Raw genomic sequence first — 13116 nt, forward strand, 5'->3', positions numbered from 1 at the left:
TACATCTTTAGATAATGTTGGGTTGTCTACATTATCTGTCTGTTTAATAGCTCCATTAACTTTAAAACTGTATTCCCTATGCATGTTTATCTGAAGCTTAAACACAAATTAAAAGCAAAAACATTTTTGATTGAGAAATAATGCCTTCCACTGTAGAAATGTATATAGTGTTACATTTTGTTTGCCAAGCCTATTTACAAAGACAAGTTGTTTAGGCAGTTGGATTACATATCTTGATACTATTGTACTTTGTTCAGTCTTGTAAGAACACTGTTTCTCTATAACTAATGTAAAATACAATAGGAATCTCAATATCAAGGGCATTGAATTTGGTTAACCAAATGGCCAGTCTAAAGCTCTTCCTGATATAATTTACATCAACAATGAGGACAATGTCATTATCTCATAATACTGATTTCTCCCTTCCTCCATCATTTAGGATATTTATCCAGAACAAAACAGAAATGTGCTATCTATGTTACTTACTTAAATTGTTATTTTAAGTCTACACAATGTGTAAGTTGTTCCCTTTTCTTTGATGATGGGGCAATTGGTCACAAATAAATAGTTTAAAAGTGTTGGAAAAGCAGTACTGAAAATACAATAGCAGATTACATTGGCCCACGTGTACAGTATGCGTTTACTGTAAGTATTATATTTGTTCATTGGTTGACCATAAAATATATTGATGGGTACTGTATGAAAGCAATTTAGATCAACAACACAAGCACAAAGTGTAGTTCTAGTATGTGGGCTAGAATCAGGAGATATATTCAACAAGACATACTGTAAACCTTTCACAATAATGCAGCCTGTGTTTACATGACACACTATAATACTGTAGCACAGAGCATGTAGAGAGAGAGAGACACGTCCACTTCTGAGAACCTGGAGCACAAGCTATGAGCTACAGGACACCAAAGACAAATACCACTGTCATTCAGTGTTCTCCAAAAGCCATCTTCAGAGAAGGGATATGCTGGAGGACTTGGACACAGATGATATGCTTAGGGGATAAGAAAACAAACATAAAGGAAAAAAAAATTGAACAAGGCACAAAATTGTCTGTAAAATAACTGAACTGTACAGAACAGGCCCCCGTGGTTTGGGAGGGGAGGGGCAGGAGACCCCGACAAGACCCTCCAATTCTGCCTCCTCAAGACCTCCACTCTTCTTCTGCCTTTTTCTCTCTCCCTTTAGTCTCTACCTCTTTCTCGCAAACGCCACATGCTTTTATCCCCCCCCCCCGTGATCCCCCCGCCTCCCCCCCTCCACACACACCCTCAGGCCTACTCAGTTAAATATAGTGCTCCTACAGGACCTCCCGCCCCCCGTGATTCCCCCCCCTCCCCGGTCTGTTCAGTTTAGATGTAGTACTCCTTCTTCTCGTCTGTGTTGTTGTGGCCCCCCTCAGCGTTGATGATGGCCGTGTCGGCGTCCGCCGCGTCATCAGCGCCTTTGGCTTCGTGCGTGAAGTAGGTGCCTGCATTCAAATCAGAATCAGAATGGGTTTTAATCGCCATGAAAGTTTGCACAGACAAGGAATTTGCTTTGGCAGGAAGGTGCATACATTAAACATATAGGAATCTTTAAAAAATACAATTATATGAGGTCTAACTATACTAAGGGTACATAAAATAGCAATACTAAGTGGATTTAGAATTTAAATAAAATATACAATAAAATATAAAATATATACAAATAACAACATTACACATGGATTTGGAAAATTCCAGTCAGGCGGCAAGGAACAGGTGTACATACGGGTTATTGTTGTACTTTGTTTTATCCATGAATGTGCTATTATCGAATTGTGGTTGTAACGCTGGTGTATTGAACCACTGACAGTCTGAACCAAGCTTTTACCTTTGTGTCTGGCAAAGTATCGTCCCAAGACAATGAGTGCACAGAGGATGGCAAACATCACCACGGCAACCACCCCTCCAATGACAGCATGGTCCAGTTTCTGTTGTGTCCCCTCACCTGCTCTGGAGTCTGGAGACACAGACAGCTATTTACACATTCATCCAAAGAATCACAATTAGTCTTCCATCCAGTTGCCTCCTGTACACTGTTTGTACATTTGTCTGACATAACTGCAAAGCATTGTCGTTATAAATAGTTGATAGTAGAGAAGGTTCTACTCAAACTGTAAGTCAGTAGTCAGAGGGTTCAGATTCTATACAGCGGTATACAGTATGTGACTCACAACAACACTCACTCTATGTTTAATTACATGGAATTTACACAAAGTAATTGCGTGCAAATGTGTTTTTTCCTGTTACAATTCCACTGAAATATATGATCAAACTCCCACACAGTGACACTCCTGCATGTTGAAGTTCTAAATGCATAAAAATAGAATGCAGTCTGTCAAAAAAGTGGCTTTGCTAAATGTCACACAGTTCCAGCCCAATGTACATTACAATGATATACTAGACCAGTTCCACCGTTTAAACAGAGAAAGTTCAGAGAAGTGTAAAATCTACTCAGATTTAAGAAGCGGTAGCTGGAAGTTATGGAACTCAATCATCAGGCATAGACAGAATCCTGGGGATCAATCTAAGCTACATGTCCCCTCACTGTGAAATACACCCTGCTCACAAGTCAGAAATGGCAAAGTCTTCCACCACTTATCCAGATTTACTGTGTCCCATAAGGGAGCAAGACACAATTCAAAGACTTTTCATTTTTCAATTTCTCCTAGAGTTTTAAGTGAGAGGATCTGTGTTCCGTGGGAAATGATGGAATACCGGGAAGGATTCTGAGGGATACTGTACCCCAGAGTATCATACAGTAAACTAAAAACATTCTACTAGAATAGAATCCTGTAACGGTGTGAGAACATCGATAATAATGTAAATTGCTTTTGACACCTCCATGAATTAATAATAGTAATTTGACAGCTGCTACTTTGCTATATTATTTAAAACGTGTGCCTACTACAGTAGCACTAGTATTGTACACTGTAGATGATGCAGTCAAACTCGTGATTGAGTGTCCAGATCTACTTTACTGTGCGTTGAACAAGGAGAGCTATGCCAGGGCCCATACAGCCCATACAGTGGGCTTGAGCCATGTCTCTCTGCTGCCGGCTGCTGCGTCTCAGGCCCAGTCTGTCTCTTACCACGCCTGTGTGGGAGAACGCAGCAGAGGGAGAAAAGGGGGGCGAGCCACGCTCCACGGTGATGAACATAAAACTGCTAAATGCACTGTGCAGAGGGGGCCTGTCACACCGCCTCCCTCAACCCCCTCATTACTTTGCCCCCCTCCCCCTCTCCTCCGCCATCACCGCTCTCCGCTGTTACATCACCCTGCCTCCTCTGTCCTCACCTCATTCCCGCTTCTCCAAACTTCCCCTCACCACCTCCCCCCCATCATTACCTCACCCCCTCCCCTATTCTTAACACCCTCCACTGTTACCTCCACTGTTACCACACTCCCCCCCCCCCCCCCCCACCCCCTACACCCATCACTTCACCCAGCCATGGCTACCTTCACATCACCCCCGCTGTTTTCCATTTGACAACTCCAGGAACCAGTGAGGAGGGAGGCTGCCATTCCAGCACTCTGAGGGAATAGTTTATTTCAACACGTGTGTGCCTGTATTGAGGGTGTTTAAAAAGAATCAAAGAATATCAGCATGAGGTCATAATATCCAAAGGGCATAAGGCACCTTTAAGAGGGCAAGAGGTTGGCAAATGGCATGTTACATAATTTCCTTTTCATGTTTCTTTGCTTGCAATCAATCAAAATATCAGCCTCTTAGATAAGGAATATCATTCACCCCACATGGCTTCCACCAGTGTACAGTATAAAATATAGCTTTAGATTTTATTCAATGATGAATGTGCAGTCCAGTGTCTCTTTCTATGAGGTCCCGCTTGTTGCTTGGGGACCACTGACCCCCCTTCCACCTCGGCTGGGACAGGAAGTGCACCTCGACAGGAATTTATGGGCAAATAAACTGGATTTGTTGCTGATGTCCATGTCGGTGCAGCATTGGAGTCTTTTCCACTGGACGGCAGGGCCACATTCTTTATGCACTGGAATTATGAATTACACTGCGGGTCACTGACAGTGAAGCTCAACAGGCTTCCTGACTGACTGCGTGTGTCTGTCTAGTGTCTGATTACATCGAATATCGATCTTTTTACATTTCATTAGTCATACTGGAACAAACTGTGGTGAGGGCACATACAAACACTGTCTGATTTACGGATGTAATTACATGGCTGTAATCACAGGAATGACTCTCCTGCATAGACAGAGTAAAACCACAATCTATATAATCGTAAAATAACTTAAGTCCAGGCTGATATTACATGGCAGGCCCAGTTCATTTCCTAAAATTGTCAATAGTAATTCATCTACAGTACGATACATTTGGGGTCAGTTTTCTATTCAATGTTTGTTTTAGAAATGTGATACATGGAATCTATTCTAGCATTTTTTTTTTTATTATTGTACCAAAAAAACGGGTCATCTTAGCATCTTTTACCCGGCTGAAGAAAATACAGCAGAAGGAATTGTATTGTCCACGTCCCAACCCCAATGCTACTGTTATCTAGCCTACAATAGCAATATCAAGTTCCTTATCCAACTGAACAAAAAGGGGAAGACAAACAACTCAAGCCTGACATTTGATAGAAGTGATAGTGTTGTAAGAGTGGAAAAAACGACAAATAAAAAACGGTGAATGGAGAGTTGTTCGTGAACTTTAGCCGTGCTGTTTTTTTGAAATCTTTTAAAATTCTCCACACACAAAAGAGCAGTGTGGAAGTGAAGGAAAACTGTGCAAACCCTTCTTCTTCTAACGTGTTATTCTGTCTGAGGTCAAGGCAAAAACCAAAGGCGGGAGAGAAAATGGAAAAAGAAAACTTCCTTCTGCTCTCAACATGGATACTGGAGCAGTAGGTATGTACACCACACATGTAGACAACAGACTAGGATGAGACCATGGAAAATAGCTATGTTGATTCTCAATTCTCTTGAGTGAGAAATTATTCTACTCTTCCGGGACTAATTAAACAGTAAATAATGATGTTGTTGTTGTCGTTTATCCTGTCCTTGAAAACATATATGTTTCATCTTAATGTGAACAGAAGTTCTTTGGACTGTAACATTGCTAAATTAAGGCATGTTTATGTTCTCAAATGCTACAATATTAAGTGTTTGCATCAAATCTGTTAGATTCCCTAAAGTGTGATACAGTGAATATTAGCACTTGGCACTTTGTCAACACTTAGTGGCAGAGATGGCAAAAGTACACACATCCTTCACTTACGTAAAAGTACAGATACTCATGTTTAAAAAGACTTGAATTACTGACTACACTTTTTCATTCAAATTAAAGTAAAGAAGTATGGGCTCCTAGATATACTTAAGTAAAAAGTAACCATTACTACTACCTGTTTTAGTGTGTCAGATTAAAACTAAAATGCCTGGCTTGAAAATGTAAGAAGTAGAAAGTACAGATATTTGTGTAAAACATTGAAGGAGTGAAAGTGAAAAGTAGTCAGAAAAATAAATAGAGAAGTAAAGTACTGATACCAGAAAAATCAACTACAGTACATTAGCAAAGTACAGTATTTGCACTTTGTTACTTGCCATCTCTGCAACAGTGAAACATCAGTGTTAAATGTGTGAACCCTTCTCAGACTCTGTCAGCCTACAATATGTTCATAACCTTGTTTCTGGAAAACGTGTGAATATTTTTTGAATGCTCAATACAGATGATTTTAAACCTCTACAGTACTACCTCATCGTGCATTGTATAATAACTTTGCGCCAAGTTATTGTTGGTACATTATGAAGCCTGGAGGAAGGTACTGAATCAAGGTCAGAGTTTTTAAACACATGAAATAAATGTTTTTGATAGATGAAGAGTGAATCACATCTCTTGATAGTGTAATGCTAGATTTATATCTTTTGTGTGGAAAATAGAAAAGCTTGACAGTGTGAACTCTGACAGAAGCAGTTTGTTTCTTCCTATCTGCTTCCTCATCTACAACAACAACAATAATCGTTTTTGGGTAGCTGGGTAGTAAAGATGTAAAAGCCTAACTCATATTATTTTATTTATTTATTTTGCTTTACTGTGGCATTTTGTCCTCTAACACAAAACCATATAGGCCTTGAACCACTGCCTTAAGCCCTGTTGCTAGGCTACACCAAGCGAGAAAAAATATAAAGCACTCATGAAAAAAGGGAAAAATAGTAGTAGGGTGTGAAAACATAACACTGTGGAAATGAAAAGCTGCGTTCTACATTAACGATGAGCCACACAAATAGAAGGCAATGTGTTAACAACAGGTTTGGAAATCCCATCGAATATTTCCCTTCACATCTGAGAGGGATGTGAGAGGACCGCATGGAGAGCCTCCTGCTTGTGTGGATGATGATGGCAGGCCGAGAGTCATGCGGACTCCTTCATTGGGATAATAGCCCTCGAAAAGACCTCAGGATTGCACTGGGAGGCACTATGGGAGAAAATTATTAGATAAGCCATAGTCTTCAAAAGAAAATGTAATCTATAAAAATGGGAATTGTTGTTCTAATTGTATCTGAATGTGATACAAGTAGCTGAGTCAGTGAAAAGATCCAAAGATCCTATTGCTAATTTGATCATTACTTTATCAGTATACAGAAGACTGTCCACAGGGAAATGTGAGTGCAATCTTCAACAGTCCACACACAAACCAGTCATTGATCCAGGAAGTTCTTTGAAAGAGGACACTGTCATCCTGGGGGTCCAATATTCAAAATAACCGACCTAAAATAACCTAAAACGACGGCTGGAGCTGCTTCATGTTCCCGCCACCCGCTTTGTAGTTCTGATTGTGCAGCTGATGACACTCTCCTCCCTATTCCGTCCACTCACGCACACAAAATGGCCACTGCAGCTCTCTATCAGGGGCATGAAAGGGTTCTGATTAGTTCTCTATTGGGATATATCAAAGAGCCTCTACTGTACCCCTCAGTCCTTCTCCCTGAGGATGTCCTGGGCTGGCCTGTCTCAGGTACGTAAACTATAGTGGCCCCAAATATGTTCCCTGGCCACCAGGGTTCTCTGACCTACACAGAAGATCAAAGCCAAATCTGTAAAGCTTCTTTAGAGAAGGAGCTAGATAAGATTACACCAGGTTTCTATGAGACCAGCCTGCTTGCACAGTGCAGTAGTCATACTGATGCACAAATAAATGAGGAGGATTACATTTAGCTGGCAAACAGTATTCCCAAATGAAGAACCAGAGAACAAATGATTAGTACATCTGTCAGTGCTGCTACTGGTGAACTGGGCAAGTCTATTTAGATTGCTTTTATGCTGTATAAATGCCACATTCTGTCACAATTACTGTAAATGTCACCTCCCTGAACAGCCAAGAGCTCCTGCCCAACATTAGGCTTCAAGAGATGTTTAAAGCACCAACCCTTCTCTCCCAATCTATTTCTTTCATTGCCAGCTCATCAGAAATATATTATCTCCTAAGTGGGCCAACCACTTTCTCTGTGATGCTTGCATTTGGCAGCCGTAACGTTTGGTCTTTCTGTGTGAGCACTTGAAGAAAGTAAAAACTAGGACATCATAATGGTCAAATTGGGACACAAATTTCAGTTTTTGTAAACCACCTTCTCAGAATTCTTATTTTTTTATGTATGTGTATATATCTGAAAAATACTAACACTGCAGCCTGGTAACAATTTTGAATAAAAATGTGTATTAAATATTTATTAACATTTACTATTTCATCTATGATGAAAAAGTTTAAATTATACTCTTTGTTTGAGGATAATTTCTCTAGGTGACAAGCCTCAGCTCGGACTAGTAGCACTTGCAGTTCATAGTGGGTAGTATAGTATATCACTATGTAAATCTGACTCTTATACTGGACTTGTTTACAAAACAGTTTGAAGGATGGCTATTATAAAATGTAACATTCTTCTTTCTAAAGAATGAAACATTTATTAAGACACAATGTAGATAAGAACTTTTCTCAAGAACAGGATCCTGCAGCTTCTTTTGTATACAAACCGATTTCCATCCTTCTCATACAGTACGGTTCAGAGAAAATAGTTGTTATTGATGTTTGGAGCCCCACACAGACGTGAGGTGACTGTCATTGGTGGAAAGATGTAAAGGGCATTGTATGGTCGGCACAGGTAGGTAGGAGATATAGCTGGAGATGCTGATAAGATAGCAGGGCATCCAAAAGTCGCTTCCGTTTCCCCCGATCAAACATGTGGCAGGGGAGAGGTGTGACAGGTGTCAGTGACAGTGCAGCGCTGTCCATGCAGGATGGCACCGATCAGCATGACTATCTGATTTAAACTGGCCGCCTGCAGCCTCTCTCGGCCTTTCACTCCTTCTCCTTCTCTTTACCTCTCCCTCTCTCTCACTCTCTCCTTTGCTCTTTCTCTCTGGATTTTTTCTTGCCAATCCTCACCGAATCTCTCTCTCATTGTACTGCTCGACTGTGCATACATACAGACAAAGGCACACTCTGTCACACACACACACACACACACACGCACACACACACACACCCATAGTAGAGGGGTGAGAGTGACAGTGAAGACAGATACAATACCTTGGGTGTAGTCTGGGTTGATGGTGGTAGGTGTGGGGATAGAAGTGGGAGAATCTGGATGGAAAAATAAAAAATAAAGACATGTATAAGAAATATAGAAAGTAGAGGAAGTGACAGAGGTCACTGATGTGGCGTTAGTGACAGAACAGGAAAGCAGTCTTCCTTACGTAATTACAAATAATGAGTTAGAGTTTGTGTGGTAGTAGGAAAATAATAGGGGGTATTTTAGTAAGAGGATGTTGCTTTCTACATCATCTATTCCTGAAGGTAACAGGGTGAATTTGGAAAATTACACCAAGTCGGCACCAAGTCAGACCTCTAACACCGCCATCCTGTCGGTGAAATATAGAAGATGTGCCAAACAGACATGACTTAACTGAGATGACTGAACTGTTACACCGCAGCCAACATTTTTCATGAATATTTCATTAAGAGAAAATGAAATCTGATATGGACATACAGTATAACTTGATTTCCTCCAGTAATCAAGTCAACTCAGGACATCAGACCATCCCGCTCCCCCTTGCTGTTCTACCAGAGACCCAGGCCTGCCGCAGACGCCTAAGGAGTAATGATTAGGCCTTTCACAAACCCGCAAACAAAATAATGAGAATGACAAAATAGGAGCCAGGTATGTACTGAACCTAAGAGGTTTGAAAGCGTCTCCACCACAGGAACATGGCCGACTCTGGCGCTAGGAGAGATAGAGAAACCCCTGCTGGGAGGGAGACACAGCGGGAGAAATTGGCTGGCTGTCTCCGTGCCTTTACTGTCTGTGCTCCATCAAAAGACCTCAGTGGGAGATCACCCACTTTCAAACTAATGATAAAACATCAAGGACAGCATAATGTCGCTGCTGGGGTAGGAAGGATGAGAAGGGATGGGGTGTGATAGTGATGGTTGTGTGTGTGTGTGTGTGTGTGTGTGTGTGTGTGTGTGTGGGGGGGGGGGGGGGGGGGGGGGGCTATTGGGTACAGATTCTTTGCTAACAATATTTGGGAGTTGTCTTTCCTGGTGACCGAAGACCTGATAGCTGAAATGTCAGATTCTGGGAGAGGAAATTGGGCATTCAGAGGAGAGGGTTTTCACAGAAGCCTGAATGGGATGTGGCACATGTAATAAACTGGCAAACAAGAATTCTCCACAGGCAATTTCCAGGCTGGATGACTCTGGCCTCAACATTATGAAGGCTGAAATATGAATGTATTTGGAGGTGCCATATTTTCAGGAAGCATTTGTATTGGTGAAGAGTTTGATATGAAAAATTCCACCCACAAATTGAAACAATGTGACTGTAATTGTTCAGCTATGCCTGTTTAAATAAAGCTGGCAACCAGTAACCTGAACAAGTTGGTTTTCTGCTCTTTTTTGTCATTGTTTCTTCCTTTTCTGCTGGTTAACTATTTCATAGGATTCTATGTGGATTCGCTTCACAACACCCCATTCACATGCCATTGTTTTGCTTACTGTATGAAATCAGTCTACTCCTGAGAGCAAGAAACTCCATAAAACTATTGACTCAGAGAAGTGGACACAACCTCAGGGTTAATTAATTCCTGTTTAAGTTCCAAACATAATTCCTCACAACAAATAAATAAAACATCTGTATATATATATTTTACATACTGTTTATCAAGATGTATGACTTCACAACATCCTATCATATTAAAAAGATCAACAATGACAAGTGTTTCAGTCGTACTAGCTAGCACTAGCTCCGGTGGCTACCCATGCCAGATGGCTGCTTGAATCTTTGACTTCATGGCTGTGTCGGCAAGCTCTAGGTCAAACAGTCAACATCAGTTCAAACCACTGAGCAAAGGACAGCTTTGTTCCCCTGCCAACAGCCAGTATGTGTGAGTTATAGCACCCACACCCTTTTATACCAGGACCATGGTGAGACTCTTTTGTGGCCGACTAACACCTGACACCAGCCAAGGACCCTGTGCTCACAGCCCACTGAGGAACCCCCGACATGGAGGCTGTGGAGAAAGTTACTGAGCCCCTCCTTCTGGCCATAGACTTCCACTATCACATCCCTCTTTCCCCTCTCTAACCCTGGCTTGGCACCAGCCTTGGGTTGTGCACTGAGTAAAGGTCACACAGTAGCACCTCCGGAACAAATACGAGCTGGAAAAACTTGATTCAGTGGTGGGCCACATCATGCTCCGATTTCCTCAGAAGCAGACGGTTCATGAACCACATGCCTACAACATTAACAACATCATTAAGAACCATTAAAAGGCAAACTCCATACTGTATCAAGGCTGGCTTCTAATAATAGTCCTGTGTTCAGTACGAAGGTTAAGAAGTATCCTAAGCCGCAATTGAACTGTCGTCTACTGGAAACTTGGTCTTCATATTACCCCTAAACGCTAACAACACATATAAAATAACTGGGTTTAATATGTCAAACGGAAGTTGTATATTTAAACTTTGTTGGAAAAGGCTGTCTTGTAATGTCCCTGCTAGGCTGACACTCATTAGGCAGTGCAGCTTACATGTACATATGTTCATAAATACAAACTCATTAAGCTAATATAGCTGCCCTGATTAAGCTGGGAAAACTATTCTCTTGAGTAGGAAAAACCTGCTTTTGTCTGGCATTTAATCCTTAGAATAACAGGAGGAATCTCAGACATAATTACACAGTTATTAGCACCTTTTACTAATCTCCTGTGTCTCATTATAGAGCCCGAAAAACGAAAGCTTTCTCTGTTAACACCAGAGATATATTTAGGAGGTGGTAAACATCTTGCACTGTATTAGGAATATAGAGTTGTGTGTAGACAAGGTGCCAAATGGCAGACACTTTTGCCTGTAACCCTTGTTCATGCTAAGATAAGAGTTAATGCGCTAGTGAACATTATGAATCTGTTCAGTCAAACAATTCATTATGCAGTTCACAAGAGAATTGGTCCATTCAAGTAACATAGCCATGACAGGCAACAACACAGTGACCTATGCACTTTGTAAAGCTCTCTCTTGGAAGTCGCTTTGGATAAAAGCGTCTGCTAAATGAATTAAATGTAAATGTAAATGTAAACAACACAACATAGCTCATCACTTTATAAGACACAGTGAGTCACACTATTATTTCATACAAGGATCATGTAGTCAAATGTATCATAATCATCACTCCATTCTGATGCCTTGACAGGAGAGAGAGAAGGGGACAGAGAGAGATTAAAGAAAGGTGAGAGACAGAGAGAGAAACATCCGCTTGATGGACGACAGCGCAAGTTACCCCAGTTAAGAGTTTTAGTAAAGGAATGACAGGCTGAAGAGTCTGGACAGTGCTGTCCACCAGCCGTGTCATTTGTTTTGGAATCCGATGGGCTATGAGGGGCAAACTGATGCCATCATCCGCCTGGCACCGCCTGGCATAATGATGGCCACCCTCATAGTGGCATCACTATCCCAGTCACACACTTACATAGATATACGTCACATAGACAGTCACACACATCAGATGTAAGGCAGCTTGATCTGGTTGGAGATTAACGTTAGTCAGTTATCTATCACGTACTACAGTGTCAAGGTAGCCAGAACTGGAGCCCCAGAAGCCTGTTAGCAGACAGACATGGATGTTTGTCTGAGCTTAGCTCTTAACCTTTTCTCTTAGGACCTTTCCTTTTAGCCAACCCTTCCGTCGGATGGCTGAGTGACAGTTGCCATGGTTCAAGATGAAAGATATTTATTGCCATGTATACGGTTTAACAAAGTGAGTTCGTACAATGAGATTCTTACGGTGCCAGTACGTACCCTGGCAGATCAGATAACGTGAGAGATACGCGAATATTATACACAATGATTTATTTAGGAAAATGTAATTTTAATGAACAAATACCAGATAACAGGGCCGAGGTGGGTATCTCCTCCTGCTCCCGCCCTCCTTCCCTCCTCCCCTCCTCCCCACAGTTGAAAAAAGTAATTATACTCATGCCCTCTCTTAATGCATTGATCTCTTATTGATCTCAATGTGTGTCATTAAAGCATCCCACAAGGTTTGGATTCGCAATGAGATTCTTACGGTGCCAGTACGTACCGTATACAAAGAGGATGTAGTCATCATAGGCCTCCCCCACGGCGTTGGCGGCCACACAGCGGTACGTGCCGTTGTAGGATTTATTGAGGTTTTCGATGAAGAGGTCAGAGCCTGTGATGACGGCGTGCGAAGGCACATCATCGTCCACTCTCAGCCAGCTGATCTGATGAGGGCTGGGGGGGGGGGGGGGGGACGACAAATACCAGACGCATCAGTCACGCGTGTCCGTCAATAGCAGGAATCTGGGTTTAAAGGTCAGAGCTGGCAGATCTGTTCAGGACAGCCATTGGCAGGTCCGGGCCTAATGATGCACTTTACACACAACACGCTAACAACTGCTAACATTTAAATGCTACACAGAAATGGAAAGGTTATGGGAGTGCTGGGACTGGCAGAAAGGGGATATAAGGTGGGCTGAAGCCGCCATGTTTCTGTCTTCTGACAGTATGAGCCAAGGATAGGGCGGAACTGGAATCC

General features: G+C 41.9%; 1 protein-coding gene across 1 annotated transcript in view; it reads right to left on the reverse strand.

Moving 5' to 3' along the window:
• Positions 1-1364: 1364 nt before the first annotated feature.
• Positions 1365-13116, reverse strand: part of cadm1b (cell adhesion molecule 1b) — a 69152-nt gene continuing 57400 nt past the window's right edge. Inside the window, exons 8-10 of the mRNA XM_067246575.1 lie at positions 12640-12812; positions 1867-1995; positions 1365-1483 (exon numbers count right to left, since the gene is read on the reverse strand). Coding sequence (XP_067102676.1) covers positions 1365-1483; positions 1867-1995; positions 12640-12812 — 421 coding nt within the window. The remainder of the gene's footprint in view (positions 1484-1866; positions 1996-12639; positions 12813-13116) is intronic.

Source organism: Osmerus mordax, chromosome 11 (assembly GCF_038355195.1).
Source record: "Osmerus mordax isolate fOsmMor3 chromosome 11, fOsmMor3.pri, whole genome shotgun sequence".
Taxonomy (NCBI): Eukaryota; Metazoa; Chordata; class Actinopteri; order Osmeriformes; family Osmeridae; genus Osmerus; species Osmerus mordax.